Source organism: Hipposideros armiger, unplaced genomic scaffold (genome assembly GCF_001890085.2).
Source record: "Hipposideros armiger isolate ML-2016 unplaced genomic scaffold, ASM189008v1 scaffold_1602, whole genome shotgun sequence".
In the NCBI taxonomy this organism is placed as follows: domain Eukaryota; kingdom Metazoa; phylum Chordata; class Mammalia; order Chiroptera; family Hipposideridae; genus Hipposideros; species Hipposideros armiger.
In genome coordinates this window covers 121840-143091 of record NW_017732952.1, presented here as the reverse complement: position 1 = coordinate 143091, position 21252 = coordinate 121840, and the positions used below count along the sequence as shown (strand labels likewise).

Sequence of the window (21252 nt, the reverse complement as noted above, 5' to 3'; positions counted from 1 at the left end):
TTTCCTCATACATATATCACTTAAAATACAAATGAAAAAGCACACCAATAAAGAAATTGTGAATTACAGGAATCCAGTACATACTGGAGGTAAAAAATCTACGTATACTGTTGCAGTCAGCTTCAAGGACAATTATTTCCTTTATTATAAACCTTCACATTTACTAGTATAAATTTTTTTATTTTGGTAGCCCCTCATGATTAGGGGCCAGAAAAATCATCACCGGGGGCCTCCATGTTTTTTTCACAAGAAACAGAGCTCTTGTGAAGAAACCTCTGTTTGTAGATCTTCTTGAAAATCCTTGCATCATAAGAAAGGTACTGGCTAAATTTGAGTTCATGAAGCATCTAGACAGCGGTTCTCAACCTGTGGGTTGGGACCAACCCTTTCACAGGGGTTGCCTAAGACCATCGGAAAACAAAAAGATATTTACATGACGATTCATAACAGTAGCAAAATTACAGTTATAGAGTAGCAAAGAAGATAACTTTATGGTTGGGGGTCACCACAACATGAGGAACTGGATTAAGGGGTCGCAGCATTAGGAAGGTTGAGAACCGCTGATCTAGGGGAACATTGAAGTGGAGTAAGGTAGCATCTGAGATGTAGCTATGTAATTACATATAGACATAATTCTAGGTGGATTCGGAAGGCAAACTCGGAAGGCAGGGCTGGCTTGCTTTTCTCTCTTCTTCCTATCAAAAGCTGAAGAGTTGCTCCCAACCTTTGGGTGTCTGCACTTTGGGAGTTTTCAGCTGGGTTCTCAACCTGCAGTCTCCCGTCGACTTGCTGCAAGCCCCGCTAGGTTTCCTAACAGATGGCAACTTCCTTTTCGCTGCAAACCCTCAGACCCACGCACCTTTTCACAACTCTGCCCTTCTCGGACCCTGAGCCAGTGTAGGCAGAGCAGGAGGTGGCGTGGAGAGGCTCCGAACGCGCGGTGGGGATGACCCCCTTGCAAGAAGCATTTGCAGCTGCCAAGGCGTAGCCAACAAGCACCAGATTTATGTGCACTTTGAAAGAAGCCCCTTCACCATTGGCTTTTTGAGCGGCGCTGTCGCTAGGGAGCGGCGGGCGGGTCAAGCCCAGGCTCCGGAGAAGCCCGGGTTTGTTTGCGGCTGTAACCCGGGAGAGAGGCGCGCGCAATCTGCGCGTGGACACCCACGCACACGCGCCCTGGCGGGCAGTTCTAGCCCCGCGGTGCCTGTCCGGCAGTGGGCGCCCCCCTGTGCCGCTCTGGGCGGAGCAGCAGCGCCAGGCTCGCCGCCCGCCCGGATCCCTGCTGCTGCCGCCCAGAGGAGGAAGGCACCTCTGCTCGGATTCCCCAGGCGCCGGCGCTGCGGAGAGCCGTGCGGGCGGGCGCCAGCAGGGGAGCGCGATGAATGAGTTCCCCCGGCGCCGCCGAGTTGTCTGAGTTGGCAGCCCCGTGCCAGGCTCTCTGCGCCCCACGCGCTCCCAGCTCCCGGGGCTGCAGCCCACGCCAGCGGCCGGGGTCGAGCCCGCCGCGCTGTGGGAGCCGAGGCTCGCGAGCCTCTCCGGTCCTGGCACCAGTTTGGGGAGCAGGGTGGGCCCCCAGCAGAGGCGCGTTTTGCTGGCACTCCCCGCGGCCCTTGCTGTCTCTCCATGGCGTCGTATCAGCAATCGCGGATCCAGGCTTACCTGGAGAAGAACAAGATCGGCCCCCTGTTTGAGGTAAGGCGCTGTGGAGGAAGGGGTGCCCAGACAAAAGCAGAACCGGGAAGGGAAGCAGGGATGGGGGACGAGCGAGTGGGAGGGGCGCTTCTGTGGCCCTAGTTCGCCAGCATTGCTCTGTCCTGGCCAGGTGTCCTGGAACGCAGCCTGCCGGCGCTTCCCAGGTTACCTGGGCGCAGACAGGTGAGCTGGTAGGGCCCAGCCTCAGCCTGGCAGAGCAAGTTTGAGTGGTGACTCTGCAGCGTCTTGCAGCCACAGGCACAGACCCTGACAGAGACAGTGCACACACTCACACTTTTCCTGGAACTCACACTGTCTTACGAATTGGGGTTTTTTTTTTTGTTTTGTTTTGTTTTAATGTGGGCAGTAGCAGAACCCGAAAAGGCGGAGACGGTGCTTAGCAGTTGGGCAGGAGCACGGTTAATTGGGAGAAGCCGGAACTCGTACGAGGGGGCTTCGGTAGGTGCGGGCGGGCCTGTTGAATGAAAGTGCCAAGCAGACGCTGACATTGGTCTCTGGATGAAAAAAGAGCCCTTGGCAGACTGTACCTGGGCGAGGGGGCGAAAGGGCGGAGAAAGGTTCGGGGAAAGCGCACACGTATTTATGGAAAGGAGATGTTAGCTCTGCTGTGTTCTCTCGCCATCAAAGAATTGATGACAGAAATACCCCAGGAGGAAGGAAGATCGGGAGGACAGAAAAATGAGAATGGGAGTGTGAAACCAGGCACCTGCCAAACGCCCGGGGCGGGGGGGGGGGCGGGTTGCCGGCGCTGGGCAGATGCTGAGGACGGCGAGGAGGGACGCCCACAGTCCAGTTGTCCAGCTGGACCCTGGCGGGTGGCGAGAGGACGTGGGAGGGCCGAGATACCCTTCCTAAATCTCCCGACAAAAAGCAGTTGTGGCCATTCTTTGGCGGGGGGAGGGGCGGTGAGGTGAGGAGTGGGTACATGTCCCTGGCGTCTGAGTGAGGTTGAAACGCAGCAGGGGTAGAAGATCGAGGAGAATAGTGCAGCTTCTCCAGGACCAAAGAGCAGAGAGGGACAACTATAGAGAATGACTTAATGCCCCAACACAAGAGAGGAGGATAAGGGGGTGAGATCAGATAGGTCTTTTCTCTGGGGTGGACAGGTTTGAAAAAACCAAGATTTGCAAGGTCTCTTAAGTTTTTCTGCCTAAGTTAACGCTGTACTGTCTGGAAAGACAGGACCTTGTTCCTGCTGAAACTCACTGTTGTGTAGTCATAACGTCCTACGCTGTTTGTCTCGATTCCTGTTTCTGCCAAAAGTGTTAGCAAAGGAAGTCCGTGTCCAAAAACAAAGTGGAACAGCTGGAGCCACTAGAAGTCTTTTCTTTGCCTTTAGTGGAACGTTAGAGAATATACATAATGCCATGTGCATATTTTTAAAAAAGCAGACTCATAATAACCCTCTGGGGCACAGTACATTAATTGCATAAAAAATAACCATAAATGAATACATTTAGAGTTTCTAAGTATATTTTAATATAGTTACATATATTAAATATATAAAGTATTTACAGTGTATTTTACCAGGGAGAATAAGTGAGTTGTTTTTAATAGATGCTGTTCTCATTTGTTAACTTATTTTAAAATTCCAGAGTCTCTCCAAGTGATAATAGAGTTTGGAATATATGTAAACTTTCTACGTAATTAGGAAATAAATCTAACTTGATATTTATCAAGAACTCTTTTTTTTGTTTAATGCTCACCAGCTAGTTCTGCACAGATGAATTTTAATTGGTGGCAAAATTGTCTCATAAAATCCTTAAACCTCATCACTAAAAAACAAACAACAAAATTAAATGCTTTGTATTTTATTGATTTTTCTGGTGACACATTTTATATATCCCCATTAGCCTGAATTACAGTGATGAGTTAATTTTTAAGGATTGATGTACACTTTAAATAATTGAAGGGGGAAAATGGATACGTTGTCTTCTACCAAAAGGAGGTCCTTATGCAATAATTTCCATCTTGGTAGAGCTTGATTTTGAGAGAATTACATAGACTTGACAAAATTGGGAAATCTCACTAGCTTGTAGCCTCTCTCTCCTCATGCTAGAAAACCAGTGGAGCTAGCATAACACGAATATTGTTGATCTAAAACTCTACTCAAAGCTCTGAGGACTTTAGTCATTGGTTCTCAGAAGAACTGCTTCAGGAGAATACAGGAGGAGCTAAGGAATCTGAATTTAGTAATGATTATTACATATTTAATTTCTGGACCACATTGTAAGAAACAGTGACAAAGCATAAAATATCCTCTTATTAATCACCCATTGAAATAGATATCTCCAAGTTTTATTATCTGTACTTTATTATGATTTTTTTTTTCCTGAGGCACTGGAGTTGGTGACATAGGTTCACTTTGGTTTTGAAAATATTCAAGACCTGACATTCTGTCCCCTTTACAGATTTTGTAACTTAGGAAAGTTTTGAGAAAACTTACTGGGGTAAAATACTTTAAAACAATAACAAGGGTAACATATACTGGTATCGAGAATACTTGTATGCTGTTTATTCACCTGCACATCTTCTTTACTTAGTTTAGTTACTTAATTCATTTCTTACTTAATTTACTTGTTTATTTGTAACATTGTATCATTTGGGAAGCTTATAAAGTGCTGCCACACAATGTGGTGTTTCAAAAACTACTTTCAATCAAAATGAATCTTGTTTCCACGTGATTTAGTAGTATAAATTTATACTGCTTTTAAATATGATTTGAGATGTTTGGAGGCATTACAGAACCAGGCCTAGAAATCATTGCATTAGAGTCTTGCTTGGGTAATGATATTTTCATGAAAAATATGAAGATGTAAGGTAAAAATTGTATTAATGACTTACATTCTGCTAACTCTGTTGTTTGTGCCAGATGTCATACTTTTAGTATTGTCATCAGTTTATTCAAGGCTGGCAAGCAGTGACCTCCTGGGCATCAATCTATAAGGAATGTTGGACATCACTGCAATAAATTTGTACTATAATCCTATTTATTATAGATTTTCGCACATAACTCCTTAACTGGCAAGATGTGACATGGTTCAGCTCCCACCAAAGTAGAGTATTTTTGCAACACATGTAGGCAAGATTCATGACTTATCTCAAACCCTAAGGCCAACCACTTCATAGTCAAAGCAGTTGGCAGTCAGAAATTCTGAAGCTGAATAATTAACTGGCATTCAGCTGCTTATTGGGATTACATGATCTATTGCGTCTGTATTGTAAGCAGCAGTTTAAACTTAGCTCCCAAGAGGTTATATGAGGTGGAACATCACGATAAATTCCTTATTTTCAACATAGAGAAGTATACAATTTTCAGTTTCTCCTGTTCCCATTAAGTAAATAGAATAATTATTTGGAAATTATTGGTTAGAAGGATGCTCACGGCAGTCATATATCTTGGTTCAGGCCTGATCACACTCACAAGAGTGTGAAATACTTAGCTATTAAAAAGCATTAAAATGGGGTCTTCATAACATCTCCATAGAATTTTTAAATCTCTGTGTACTGAAGATGTGGCTAACCAAATTCACTACATTTCTCCAAATGTAGTCTGACCCACCCCAAATAGAATGGGTCTGCTTTACCACCTTCTTTATTTAGTTCAAAGGACCCCTACTCACATGGCCTGAATTTATGTTAACTGATTTGGCATATGTTAGGAGGTGGAGTCATACCAAGTTCATGGTCACCCATAAGCCTGCATCATTCACCCACTTGCTGCTGCACAACTTCCTTTTTTTTCAGGTACCTGGCCCTATACTTTCTAGTCACATCAGTAACCTTGAACTCCATTTAGCCTGGAGAGCATCAGGCAGTCAGTAGCCTGGCAGGGTCAGGAGATTTGTTACGTGCGAGGGAGGTGGGTGTTGAGAACATAAGTGAATACATTGAAAAGAATGCAAGCCAGCTCTCTCACTGATGGAGACAGCAGTCAGAGATATAAAAAAGAAAAAAAGGTAGAATGGACCTTGTGGTGTTAGATTGAAATCAGAGGTATTGACGTGATCTCATGACTTTCAATAATAGATATAGATGCTACTAGAAATAAGTATAGATTTATGTGCATTAAAATAAATATAAATGTATGCATTTATTTATTTATTGTGACTTACTGTTAAGGGCCTGGGAATAGCAACACCCCAGCAGCAATGAGCACACTTAGTGACCAGATTTAGGATTGTAAATATCATTCTCCATTAAGTGGAACCAGGCATCCTTGGAGAAATGGTTAATTCCAGCCTCATGGCTGGGGAAGTACAAGAGGAACCTGGAAAATGTTATGCCAGAAAGTGAGAAAGGGGTCAAAGAATAATACGAACATCTCAAAAAACACACAAAAATACCCAAAACATAGAAGCCTGCTTGAAGAAGCTCTTATTAACTAAATTTGGGACTATTTAAGAATCAAAATAAAGAATGATAACAGATTATATTACTGTATAAAAGAAGACTCTTTTGTGTGTGTGTGTTGGGATATAATGGGAAACATGAATGTACTCAACTTATAGGAAGAAGAGAAAGTTTTACCTTGCAGTAGAATGTCAATTAATAAAAATAGAAGGGATGATGGAATTAGAAAATCACTACTTGGCAACCATTTAGTAACAATTCAGGCAAGAAACATTAATTGATGTAAAAAGGATGGGGTGAAAATTGGATGAGGAATGAGATGTTACATCATCTCTAGTATCTTTTCACAAAATAGTTGTTAATTACAAATGGAAAAAGTAACGTTATGGCAGAGAAAACTGTCAGACACTACTTAAATCATAGGACAAACCAATATCCTGTGCCCCCTGATGGGATGCAATTAAAACAACATGTCATTGCTTCTGTAATACTTCTGACAGTCAAGCATGACCTGAGTTGAATAATGAGAAAAATATCTATCTGATAAATCCAATTGGGAAATTCAATTTTCCTGGAGTCTTCAAAAATGTTACGGTCTTGAGGTTAAGTAAGGGAGGTCTCAGACTGAAAGGACATGACAAGTGCAACAAATGATTCTAGAGTTGATGCTTCGCTATGAAGGACATTATTGAGAAAGTTGGCAAAATTCAAATGGTGTCTCTGTGTGACTGGGATGTGGACATTTTTGTGCCATTCCTATGTTATTTTCTGTAAGTTTAAAATTATTTCAAAGTAAAAAAATAAATAAAGAAAAATAAACGTGGAAAAACAAGGACATAAAATTTCCCCTAAAGACTGGAAGAAATGCAGCCACGCTGGTCCCTGGATTTGATCACAATGGGACCTATTTTAGAATCCTGATCTCCAGCATTGTCAGATAATGAATTTGTCTTGTTTCTAAGTCACTACGTTTTTGGAAAACTGTTACAGCAGCCTTAGAAAACCAATTCAACTTAAAGCTGTTGATTTGAAGGAAAATTAGTCAATGCAATAAAAATGTGTGATTCATAAATTAAATAAAACAATGTATTACAGTTTTCAAAAATACATACAAATAAAGAGCATCTAGGAAATGAAAGTTTACAAAATAGTTCACCCATTGGGTTTCTTTAAACATTAAATTGTGTAAATGTAGTTAAGAACAGTATCAATGATTTATACATGGAAACCAAAAGTAAGCTAAAATTCTGAGTAAAGAAAATGTACAATTCTGGTTAACCAAGCATATGCATTTTCCTTTTCTCCCTCTCAAAATTTTATTGAAATATCAGCGAAAATATTTTAAAAATAAATTCCTGGGGTGACCGATTAGCTCAGGTGGTTAGAGCATGGTGCTGATAACACCAAGGTTGCCAGTTCAAGCCCCGCATGGGCCACTGTGAGCTGCTTGCTCCCTGAAAGAGTCAACTATGTCATTGTAGCATGAAAGCAATGTGTAACCAATGACCAGGGCTGATTCCCAATAAAATGAAAAAATAGTAATAATTAAAAAAAAAGAAAACACCTAACAGTGCTAGAACACTAGAAAGGGTGCTGAGGCAAAGAGTCTGTTTCTCTTTCCTTATGAAAAGAACACATTTATTATGAGTGATGGCATCTTCTTTACACCTCTACATGGTCAAGTGCCAGAGTCAGTGCTATCCAGTGACAGTGTTGTTTGCAATTTCCTAGTAGGTGCCTTAAAATACATGGACCCAGTTGGCACATACTCCACGTATGCTCTCCCTGCTTCCTGCTGTCTAGAACCCGCCTTTATAACCCTTCCTCTTACCCTTCCTTGTTCCCTAGGCAACCACTGATCTCTCCTTTTTGTCACGGTGGGTTAGGTTTCCTTTTCTAGAGTTTTCTACACATTTTTGTTGTTAGATCTTTTTTTCATTCAACATAGTTCTTTTTACATGCATCCATGTTGTATCATGTATCAATAGTTTCTTTTTATTGCTGAGTAGTGTTTTGTCTGGATTTAGGCTTCATTTCTCTTGGGTAAATACCTGGAGTACAGTGGGTACATCATATGGTTGGTGTATACTCAACTTTTGAAGACATTAGCCCCTAGTTTTGAAGAGTAGATGTACAATTTTACATTCCTACCAACAGTGTGTTAAAGTTCTAATAACTCCAGTTCTTACCAAAACTTGTTATCGTCCGTCTTTTTATTTTATTTTTTTTTAGCTGAGCCATCCTGTCACCTGTTGGCAGCTCAGTGGCAACTCAGCTTGGACCAGGCATCGAACCGCTGTTGCTCAGAGCTCAAACTCTTGAGCGAGCTCTTAACCAACTGAACCACACGTCCAGCCCCTCATCCGTCTTTTTAATAACAGCCCTCTTAATAGGTTTGTGTGGTATCTCATTGTGATTTTATTTTGTACTTCTCTGATGCCTAATGCTGGTGATTATTATTATTATTTTTTTTTTAAGATTTTTTTATTGGGGAATTGGGGGGATGGGAACAGTGCTGGGGAATTGGGGAAAGGGGAACAGACAAGTTGCTGTCATTTTGTTCTTCAATCTAGTTGTGGAGGATGTTGCTTCACTGGCCCAAGTTGGCACCATCATTGCGCTCTTCTCTGGGGAGGCAGATCAGTCGCCGGCTTCTGGACGGCCGCTCACTGCGGCTGCTGGCCGCTCACGCTGGCTGCTGGCCACACACGGTAGCCCATGGCAATCCACTGCCACAGGGACTGCAGCCCATGCCGTCGCCGGCAACTCATGGCAGCCCAGCTCCAGGTTGAGCTGTTGTTCAGCATCTTAGCTGTAGAGGGCAGTGTCACTGGCCCTCATATGTGGGATCCGAACCGGGGCCCTATGGCATCCCAAGCGAGTTCTTAACCATCGCGCCACTCGGCCGGCCCGCTGGTGATTATTTTTTTTTATGTGGTTATTCGCCTTCCATATATCTTTGGGGAAGTGTCTGTCCAAATATTTTGCCCATTTTTAATTGGGTTGTTTGTATTCTTCTTTTTGAATTTTAAGAGTTCTTTCCATAACCTAAATCCTTTGCATTTTCATGTGAATTTTAGAATCACTTTGTCTGCTTTCACAGAAAAATACCTGCTGATATTTTGATTGGGATTGTGTTGAATCTGTTATTGCTATTAGGCAGGATAGAGATCTTAACAATTTTGAGAGGATGTAGAAAATCTTAGGGGGTGTACCAAAACAGACACAAGCACTAATAAGTGTGTTTATCTAAGTTTTAGATACCAGTTCACTGTATAAACACCAATTCTATATTTATGTTGAAGCAAATAACCACAGAAGTTAACATAGAAAAACCATACCTTTATATGGCATCAAAAATGTGAAATACTAGGAAATACATATAAAAAATACATGTAAAATCTCTACATTGAAAACTGTAAAAACTGCTCAGAGAGATTAAAGACAACCTGAATAAATGAAGAGGTATTATTTTGTGTATAGATATGAAAACTTAATATTGTTAAGATGATGACTGACATATATGACCTGACTTCAACAGTCATTAAAAGTGTTACAAGTAAAAGAGTGCAATATTGGTATGAAAATAGAAAAACATATATGGAACAGATAGAGTTCAGAAATATAAACCCATGCATATGTGGTCAGTTGAATGGGGAAATGATAATAATTGCAACAGTGATACAGAACAACTGGATAGACATAGGCAAAAAAGAGAACTTGGATTTTTACCTTAAACCATATACAAAAATTAACTTGAAATGGATTCTAAACCTAAATGTAAAACCTTTATTTACATCTAGAAGAGAACATAGAAGATCATTTTTCTCACCTTGAATTTCGCAGAAAAAGTCATGAAACTGGACATATTTAAAGTTACACCTTAGCTCTTCAAAAGGCATTGTTAAGAAAATGAAAAGGCAAGCCACAGACTTGGAGAAACCACTTGCAAAATATATATCTGACAAAGAATTTTATCTAAGGCAGGCAACAGCCCTGCAGAGGTGATGTCAGAGAAGGCCCAGTTAGGAGCTAGGATTTCCATCCCCATTGGTCACTAATAAGGGCTCCCCCATGGTGTCAGTAGGGGCCATGTGGTTCTCCCTGTACTTCTCCCACTCCTGGCAGCAATGAGACATTCCTTTCCCCTCCCCATTGGGTCATGTCTGAAGAGGCCTAGAGGGTGGTCGGATGGCTCAGCCGGTGAGAGCGGTGAGAGCGCATGCTCTTAACAACAAGGTTGCCAGTTTGACTCCTGCATGGGATGGTGGGCTGCAACTAGATTGAAAGCAGCCACTGGACTTGGAGCTGAGCTTGCACCCTCCTCAACTAAGATTGAAGGACAACAACTTGACTTGGAGCTGATGGGTCCTGGAAACACACACACACACACACACACACACACACACACACACACACACACAAAGTTCCCCTTCCCCAATTCCCTAACACTATTCCCTTCCCGATCCCCCAATAAAATCTTTTAAAAGAGAAAGAAAGAAAGAAAGAAAGAAAGAAAGAAAGAAAGAAAGAAAGAAAGAAAGAAAGAAAGAAAAAGAAAACGAGGCCTAGAGAAGAGTCAGGGACTTCACTATCACCCAGTGGCAACAAGGCCACCCCTGCCATGAAATCCATGCCAAGATGCATCAAAATTAAACTTCTAAAAACAAAAAAGACAAGAACTATATTGAAAGCAGCCGGAGAAATACATGAAAAAAGCAACTCCATACCTACAGAGGAAAAACAGTTCGAATGACAGTAGATTTCTCATCAAACCCATGGAAGTCAGAAGGAAGTGGCAAAATATTTTTCCACTGCTGAAAAACAGAACCCAGAATTCTATACTCAGAGAAAATATCCTTCAGAAATAGAGCGGAAATCAAGAGAATTTTTTACCCGCTGGCCTACCCTAAAAGTATAGCTAACGGAAGTTCTCTAAATGGAAAGAAAATGATAAAAGAAGGAACTTTAGAACATTAGGAAGGAAGGAAGGAAGAACATGGAAAGAGCAAATATATGAGTAATATAAAACATTTTCCTTTTCCTCTTACATTTTCCAAATACTGTTCTGTGGTTTGAAGCAAAAAGTATAACAATGTCAGATGTGGTTCTAAATGTCTGTTGAGGAAATATTTAAGTTAATTGTATTTTAAGCAGGGAAGAGTAAAGGAGCACAAAAGTGGTAAAGTTTCTACACTTCACTTGAACTGGTAAAATGATGACACTTGTTGATAAATTGTGTCTGTATAATGTAATACAGCAACCACTAAAAGAAGTATACAAAAACGATGTCCTCAAGAACTATAGGTAAATAAAATGGAATTCCAAAATGTGTTCACATTCTTACAAGAACAGGGAAAAGAAAATGAAAACAGAGGGAGCAAACAGAAAACAAGAAATAGCATGGTAAACTTTAGCCTTAATATATCAATAATTACATTAACTGAAAATGGTCTAAATACACCAATTCAAAAACAGAGATAGATTTAAAAAAACAAAAAACAAAAACAAACATGACCCAATTCTATGCTGACTCCAGAAAACTCACTTTAGATGCAAAGATATAAGCAGGCTAAAAGTAAAACAATGGAAAAAATATGCAAACATTACATGAAAGCAGGAGTGATTATGTTAATGTTATATAAAATGGACTGGAGAGGATGGAAAATTACCAGAGACAGAAATTATCATTATATAATAATAGAAGGGTCAACCCACCAAGAAAAATAGCAATTCTAAGTGTGTGTGCACGCACTGAACAACAGAGCTGCAAAATCGGTGAAGTAGAAACTGATAGAACGAAAAAAGAGGAATAGACATATCTACAACTGCAGTTGGGGACGTCAGACCCCTCTCTTGACAACTGCTAGAGTGACTAGACAGAAAATCAGAAACACAGTAGAAGAATTAACACATCAACCAAAAGAACCTAGCCCACATTTATAGCCCACTTCATGTAATGACAGCAGAATACACATTCTTTTTAAGTGGCATGATGTGTACAAAGATCAACCAATTCCCCGAGCCACAAAACACACAATTGAAGTCATACAAGATATTTTCTCCATCACAGTGGAATAAAACTAGAAATCAATAACAGAAAGAAAACAGGAAAATGTCCAAAACGCTGGGAAAATATACAGCACACTTCCAAATAACCTACTGGCCAAAGAAGAAATCTCAGGGAAATAAAAAGAATACATCAAACAATGAAAAGGAAGATATATCAAAATTTGTAAGGTGCAACGCAAGCAGTGCTGAGAGGGAATTTTACAGGACTAAAACGCATAGTTTCAAAAGTGGACTGATGTAGTGGTTTGAATAGGGTCCCTGCTTTCTATGTTTAAGTGTGTGCCTTTCCAGTAGTGGGGGACAATCTATCCAGGTAGAGAGAGGGCCGTTCTGCAATGAAGGATGTGTGAGTATCAGCAATCTACTGACAATAGGTATTTGTTTCTATATTATATCATGTCTTGTATCTAAAAGTAGATCTTACGTTCTTGAAGGTGGGAAACAAGTGTCTTGCCTGGTGCTTTATTGTGCATCTTCTATAGTGTCCTGTAGAGCACAGACTGCAAAGGAGGGGCTCAGTAGATACCTGGTCAATTAAACAAAGCATTGGCTTATGTATGTGTTTTCCTTCTATGGAAAAAAACCCAAAACATCAAAGAGAGAACCAGCTAGCCAATAGCATCTTAGTGTTTATTCCTTTAAGGCAGAGGTTCTCAACCTTTCACAAGGGTCGCCTAAGACCATCGGAAAACATGTATGTTTGATGGTCTTAGGAACCGGGACACCGCTCCTCTATCTGTCTCCAGGCCCACATGCAGATACGCCCACATACGAGAACCTGGGGACCCCTGTGAAAGGGTCATTCGACCCCCAAAGGGGTTGCAACCCACAGGTTGAGAACCGCTGCTTTAAGGCCTACAGCAAGAGAGCCCCCATCCCATTAATTAACCTTTATGTACAGTGGATAACTTCTGATTATGTACTTAACTACCTAATTCACTTCCAGCCATATTTTTTCTCTTTTTAATATTTGCTTTCTACGGAGGGCCAGGTGAATTAATTCACACCGCCGTGCAGGGCTTAATGCATGACTTCCCCAAGTGCATTTGCATTGGGCACAGAGGAAGACGATGACACGGTTCCATGGCGCAGGCCAGGCGATCTCTGGGGATAACTCCGGGCTAGTGATCATTCACTGTCTGCCTGACCCTCAGGCAGTTACTGGATCTCTGTCAACATCTGTGTCCTCATCTGTGAAATAATACCAAAGGGATTATGAGGAGTCTGAGATGAAACCAAGTCCAAAGAACCCAGCCCAGCGCCTGGCACTTGGTAAACACCCAAAAATGTTGGCTGTCATCACGTTCCATGCTCCGTCTCTTTTCTATCAATAGTAATAACCCAGTGAGAGGCCCTGTGGAGAGATGCTTTCGAAGGTTGGCCTGTTAGAATCCTGAGATTAGAATGAACTCAGAGCGTGCATCTGCTTTTTTAGGTTTTAGCTGTGGTATTTCTGAATAATCATGGCAGTGACGGTGGAAAGGAGCGGAGCACCTAGCAGAGGAAGGTGTGTGCAGGGTGTGCATGTGTGTGCACGTGTGTGCTGTGTGTGCTTGCATGCGCGTGAGCGTGTATTTATTGGTAGGGGCAGGGGAGGCCTTGCTTGGGAATATTCTCAACCGTTTAATGGAGATTTCACTTTCTTGAAAATTCATTTTGACTTTATTACCTTTTCAACAGCTATTAAATTCTTTGGTGCATGATGTTCGGAACTATATTTCCCTTCATTGGGTGCTGTATTACCTACTGAGAAATAGAAATCCAAATAAAACATTTCCTGTCTTCAAAAACTCATGTGTATTTGGAAAGCCCTGATACACTTGGGGTGCTTTTAACTATTCTATCCTCATAATTTTACAAAAGCCTTTCTTGGTTTTCTGCTTTATGCGCCTGGTCTATTTTCATATTCATCAGTACATTCCATCATTATAATACTAGATGTAAGAAATTCACATTTGAAATTCAGATGGAGAGATTTTCAAGAAAGTTTCCATAGAATCAAGTATGTAAACTGAAAAAGTTAAAGGGCAGATGGGTTCATTTCTGTTGTCATAGTTTGTGTTCCTGGAAATTCTTAGCAACAATAAAACATCTAAACATGAATTATTAAAAATATCTAAATGACCAATTGTTGGGTAATGTTCTACATGAAATATACTGATAGTTTTAGGTTGTAAGTTGTTCCTTTCACATAAAAAGAGGAGTTTCTTTTTGAAGTATGGTCTGGAGCATAAAGGAGTGTAAAACTCCTGCTGTTCTTTCACTGTTTGAACATATTGATTTAAATTCATAGTGACAAGCATGTTGAATTGAGAATACATTTGGTTTGTACTTGAAATAGCATCTCTATATGTATGAAGCGGACTTCATCGTATGATCTGTATTATAGCTGTCTGTTTTGGAGGTATTATTTTTAATTGAATGCTCTTTTACTCCTATGAAATCTGTCTAGAGCACGTGGTATTGTTTTGGTTATTTCATTTCTTTTCTGTTATATTTTCTGTTTACAAAATATAATGATCTTAGCATTATAAAAAATGGTAATTAAAACCGGCTACAGTTTATTAAGCACAGAATATTATTTTATCCTGTCCAAAAATTTTTGTGGAGACATTCTCTAGTATCTTTCCTCTTAGTGGGACAGCAAGGATATGAAATATAACACTGTTAAATGTATACAGTTGACAAATACTCTACTTCGTGGAAGCTCATAAAAAGCCCAGATTTCACAGAATTATTTTACCTTTCTCACTTAGCATTCAGTGAAGAGATTGAGGTTTGCATATAGTTGGCAACATCCCATCGTTATAGTCTACAGATTGGTAGGGAATCCAAGACAGAGATCGGTGTCACCAGGTTTATCAATAGTTCAGTTTTGAGGAAATAATATTTAGGGAAGAATTCACGAGCATCATGTACATTAAGTTCTCAAGTTATTAAAAAAATGTATTTTTGGATAAAGCTAGCTGAACAATGACTTGGGTACCCGTTCCACATATGGTTGATCGAGTGAAGACTTCCTTTTTCTGAGTTGTACAGTGGAGTGATTTAAGAAGCTTTTACTGAGCATCGCCCTAAGAACCACACCATGAAAACAGAGTTTTGTCTATTAAAATATGTTTTGGAAGGCCATGTTCATTACATGAGGCAGCATCCTCTTCTGGGAACCACGGCTCAGTTTTAGAATGTCAAAAATCGTATGTGAATATTTTGAATTGTGTAATAGCAGTCCCTCTCTCCCTCCCTATTTTTTTTTGGCTTCTGGAAAACTCATAGCCTAGTGAGAGCCAGACTGTAGGCCACTCTCATGAGCAATTTTGTCTTTGTTCTTTCCCCCATATTGTCTTCACTAGCCTTATTTTATCTTTTTTTCTCCACGTTTTTATTTATGCCATTTTATCATAATTTATACTTCTTGGGGCAATATTTTAAATTCTTTCTGAAATCAGGATGAATATAAATATGTTATATAAATCATAAAGTGACCTACTCATGGTCCGAATAATTTAGGTACATTATAGGGTATAGTTGAATGATCTGTTTTCTGTTGATACACACGCTGGCTGTCTTTCTTTCTTAAAGAAAAACATACAAACAAAAAAATCAGAAAACAAGACATTTATTTGGCTCATTCCGGATTGTTTAGTGAGAATTTACATGCCGGATGATGTCTCCCAGTAAGAGCTTTACCAGTAGTGAAGACAAAGCTGCCTAAAAGCTGCCTGTGCCTCAGGGCCTTTGCATGACCTGTTTTCTGTGCTGGAAAGTTGTGTCCCCAACACCTCATGTGGCTGGTTTCTCTTGTCATCAGATCTCAAGTTAAACATTTCATCAATGGGATGTTTAACTCACAGACACCTCGATCTCAGCGGCTTCCCGTTCATCCTCCACCTGCCACACTGCTTTATTTCCACCACAGTACGCATTAATCACTGGCATTTTCTTATCTATTTGTTCAGTATTTGTCTCCCCCCATAAATATAGCCTACATGAAGAAAGAGACTCGATCGACCTTGTTCTCCGAGGTATATCCGGAATGCACAGTCGCCCCATTTCTTGTTATTAGCTATTCATCCTTACTCCTTTAACTAAGCATTTTAAAAAAAAGATTAAATAAACTTCCCCCCAGATGGGATATTATGGAGCCATTAAAAATGTAGGAAAGATGATTTCAAGATTATATGTGCAATATTATTAGAACTGTGTGAAGCATGCAAAAAAGAATGGAAAATAAGAATGGTTTAGAGTTTTATATGAAGTTCCAGGTTAATGGGCTATTTTTGCTCGGGCAACCTATCCAGTTTTCCAAGCTCTCTGTATTACTGCACTCCTGCTTTTAGCGTTGTTAACTCATTGACTTTAGATGACTTTGTCTTCCAGAGGCCCCTACTACTCCCACCTTAGTGCTATATTTGCATATTAATACTGAGTTTCTTGTCAATTAAACCTTAATGGGGATTTTTGGCCAAGGCTGAGAGGAATCCCTAGCAAATCAGAAGGGATGGTGAGGAGATAGAAGCCAGTATGAGCATCAGGGGAGCAGAAATGGTGCCAGGTGGGGAGGTGGAAAAGAAATGAATCAAACATTTCACAGACAGCCCTGCTGTCATTCTATCCCCACCCGTTTCTTTCTTTTTTAAAACCCTCTTTTAAAGGGCTAAACACACGCGCGCACACACACACACACACACACACACACCCAGAATTGTGGACTTTACAGACTACATGGCTTCACAAAACTCATCCTCTGCCCCAGCTCTTGGTAGGAACTGAGGAATCAACTACCTGAGGTGGCCCCCAAAAGGTGACTGAGAGCGTTGTAACGGAAACATATTGTATCTCATTTGGACACATCTCAGGCCAGACTGGAATTTGCTTTCCCATCAATGTTTCCACAGCTGTCTCCATGGCATTGCCTGCACCACAAATATTTTTGCATAGGTACAGTGTGAAAGACTTTCCATGATCTTATAGGAACCGCAAACTCCAAATGACAAAAAGGAAGCCCAAACAACACAAATGTTCCATCCTCCTTACCTCTGTATTTCAGCTGTAATAATTCTCTCAAGACCCACATAGGTACCATTCTCTTCCATCTTATTTTAAACAAATATATCTGATAAGTTATCAAGTCTTTTCAATTCTTGCTTTGAAATGCCCTTTGTGTCACTTTCTTGCTCGTCTCACCATTGCTAGCTTAATTCCGGCACCCACAGAACGCCATCAAACTGTCCCTCTCCAATCCATTCTACATGTGGCTGACAAACTGACCTTCCAAACAGTGACATATATCATGTCATTTCCCCACTAAAAAACTAAATACATACTATTTTTCCACTCACTGGGCTCATGCTTAAACAAGAGTATGCATTCATTATAGCAAATGCTGATAACTGGACAAAATCCAAGGTTCATATAAATCGAAAGCTAATGAAACTTTTCAGAATTGTCATGCTTGCATTTTGCCTCCGGCCATCTAGGTGGGTGAGTTGACAGTCCTGGACCACTGAGGATTCAAACACTGAATTATGGGATGAATTCCAAACTAGGTGGCATTCGAGGTCCTCCCAAATCTGCTGAACCCTGCTTTTCATTGTCCCCGCACACTGCTTTCAGTGTTAGCCAGGTTAGCTTGTCCAATTTCCCCAATACATATAAATATCAAGTCTTTGCTTAATATTCTCTCTACATGGAATATTTCCCCTTTCTTCAATAATGTCTTGGGTTCGGTTCCTTGGGAAACACTCTGAGATGGAGAGTTTCATGAACCTTGGGCTCATGGGGATCACCTTGAAGGGAGTTAGAATAGAGTCCTGAGCCCATCATATGCAGAGGATCACCTCTGGAGCCCTGGTGCTGGGAGGCCCTTAAGGGTTGACCCAATGGAAGTATGGCCGTTGGGCCTTTGTACTCCAGTCATTGGAAGCAGGCTTTCTGCAAAGAGAGAATGTGACCTTGGGTAAAGCAGCTGCCTTCTGTGGAGGGGTAATTCCGGAGGAGGCCTCAGGTAAGAGCCTTCCAAAGCCAGCATTCCTGGCAGCTGTCAGAAGCAAGTATCTGGGCACATATCCCAGTATCTACTCAATTCCCCTAGCCAACTATCAACCACTAATTAGGGGAGAGTTCGTGTTTTGCCTCTATAATTAGATATTTTGTGACTGCTGTAGCTTCCCTAGATTTTCTGTTTCTGTGAAGGCCTGTTGCCCAGAGGGGCCGAGCCACTCATTTTTGTGGTTTAACCACATTGTTATTGAACTACTTTCTGGGCTATGGCTTGTCTTTCTAACTGTATTGTTGGCTTTCCCCCCAAGGTTTCTTCAAGGATCTAACTTGTAGTATATACATCATAAGAATTTAATTGAATACTTGTTGAATGAGTAAATGCATGACAAACAGCGTGGTCAACAGAAGTATACAATACGCTTTGCTTCATACAGAAAGCAGGCTAAACCTTTCCACTATCTCTAAGCGTCACAATGAAAAATATGCAAAGACCTTAAAGAAGGTTTAAAAATGAAAGTAAAAGGAATTAAAACCTATAGTCGGTTTTATGAGTCAATAGACCCTCCCCCCTTGTTTTGGTATAAACCAGACTGATTTTGATTTTCTGTTATTTGTCACATAAGAGTGTAAAGTTATCCATGGAGTTACAAACATTGTGATTCGTGTAAAATCACACGTGCACAACGCTATTCAATCATGCAAGCCTAAGGGAGGTGCAGCTGAACTAAATGACACCCTATTTTGTTTGTTTAATTGATTGTCTTTTTTTCTCACATGAGGTATACATCTGGGGTTCTTCAGTGGAGGCTTTTTTTTTTTTTTTCCAGGCTGGCTCATATTGACTAAGTAATGAAGATCATTTATTAAAATCATGGAGTTGGTACAGATTAATTTTGAACTTAATGTTTTCTTCATTAACACCGAGGTTTTATTTAATATCTAGCAGAGTTCACTTTTGCTTTTCATTAATGTAAAGCAAATGCATTACTGAGCTAAAGATAGGTAAATTGATTATTTTACTCTACTCTGGACTAGCGAAGGTGCTATAGAATGTATACCTGTTAGTTTACTTTCTTCTGTGTTGTATTTTTCTTCTGTATTTTAATATACTTAAAAATGCGATTGGGGAGGATCACTGACCTCACTGAAGTCGTGACTCAAGGGGTGTAGAAGGCTAATTCTGTGAGAGCATCATGAGGAGGTTTTTACCACAGATTAGCCTGTGGATCGTACTAGAAAGTGGGTTTAAGTGTGATGAAAGAACATTTTTTGTTCTGATTTTAAATGTTAATCTATAAATATATTGAATTATTTATTTTTACTTAGCCTGAAATTATTTTACATTTTTCTTTGTAGAAAGCCATATTGTTTGTGGAAATGACAATGTTGTTTATTTATTTCTTTGCAGTCATTATACCTTTTACTTTCTTCTTTTTTCTTTTCTTTCTTTTTTTTTGTCTCCATCTGATTATATGATGGCTATTAGTGGAAAACAGGAAAAATGACAGGTTTGTCTCTGTTCAGTCTCGATGGCTAATTTTTCTGGTCTTACTCTCTCAGCTAAGATCTCAATGAAATGTTGAATAGAAGTGATAAATACTTTGTATTTTTTTTGGTGTGGGTCCTGATTTCAAGAGGAATGATATTACAACATTAGCAGTGTTTTTTAATACCTCTTATAATGTTAGATGTTAGTTATAGCATTCTCTTAATACTTTCCTAGGATTTTTAAATTAAAAGTTGAGTTCAGTAGTATTTAAAGATCGTCTTCGTATATTGCAATTATCATATGGTTTCTCTCCTTTATTCTCTCAAGGGGAAGGATTACACTACTGGACTTTTAAAAAGTGAAACCAACTTTGCATTTCTGGAAGAAATTGATTCTGATCAAAACGTATAATCTATTTTTTTTTACAGTGTTGAACTTGGATTGCTAATATGTTTAAAATTTTTTCCCTCTCTATTTTTGGAAGTTTTAAAGTCCATTTCTTTTGTGGTTATCTCAGAAACAGCAGGTGCGTGTTTCACTTAAAATCTGAAGTTGAGCAGTATCCTTACCGTCCTCCTGACTAATGAAGGGACTTCAGAGTGATTTGCCTCTGGCCACCAACTTTCCTAGCTTATGTGCTGTTGTTCTTTATTTCAATTCTACCCTCCTTTATTTATTTATTTATTTTTGGTTCAGACCCACAAAAAAACAACCACCACACAGGAGACAAATACCTCAATTCTTTACACCCCTTTTAAGATGTTCTTTCACATACCTCTGCCCAGACATCCTTGAAAGCAATCTTCCAGTTGTATTCTTTTCAAATCTCTCCGCCATACCATTATCCTCTGTCCATAAATCAGTGGATCTACTACTTCTGGAAATAAATCATGGAAGCTGACAAGTAAATATTCTTAAAGCTCAGGAGCCTTTCTGCATGTCTTTCTCGCAGACTTGTGAGCTGACCTATAATGCTGTCACAGTCCACTTGGATTTTGTGACAGTATGTCATGTGGGACTAGGTCTAAACCAGTTCCATGCTTTGGTGGTTGTTCTTTTTTGCTTCTTTCGTCTCAGTCATGGGCCGTAATGACCTCCATCCACATGAGGACAGACGTGTGGGCTGAAGGAGCCTCAGCTGCCTGCACATGTAACTGTCTTGTGCATTCTGGGTTGCTGATAGACTTATCGAGTCTCATGGTTTGGGGAGTTAGAGAATACCCTTGATGATGGGCAGCTCAGGTTTCAGATCTATCATGTCCTATAGTCAGGTGCTCTCACAGGGTCCAGCCACACACCCGGAAGTGCATCTCCAAAGGAAACGTGCTTCCTGGAGAAACAAACCCCTGGGGGTCTGTGCTGTGAATCCCCTATGCAGGCTTGCCAGCCACTCAAAACAGCATCTCTCTTGGCACAGGCACTTCGAGCATCATTGGTTGTCAGGGTCCTAAGGACTGAGAGCTAGAGCAGCGTAGACCTGGACCTGCTGCCGAGTCTTGTCTTGCCCTGGACCCCAGTCAGAAAGAGCAACCTAATGGATTGCTCAGTGGTTTTGGATTATCTTGTGGTATATGACGCCTTTAAAATCCAAAGAGAGTGTGCCCCTTTGTAGCATTAGGTGA

The 21252-nt window shown here is 40.5% G+C and overlaps 1 protein-coding gene across 1 annotated transcript in view; it reads left to right on the top strand.

Moving 5' to 3' along the window:
* Positions 1-1125: 1125 nt before the first annotated feature.
* LOC109377887 (uncharacterized protein C8orf34-like) overlaps positions 1126-21252 on the top strand; it is a 125240-nt gene continuing 105113 nt past the window's right edge. The window contains 4 exon segments of the mRNA XM_019634358.1: positions 1126-1420; positions 1422-1509; positions 1511-1622; positions 1625-1692. Of these exon segments, the coding sequence (XP_019489903.1) occupies positions 1383-1420; positions 1422-1509; positions 1511-1622; positions 1625-1692 (306 nt within the window). The 5' untranslated portion in view covers positions 1126-1382.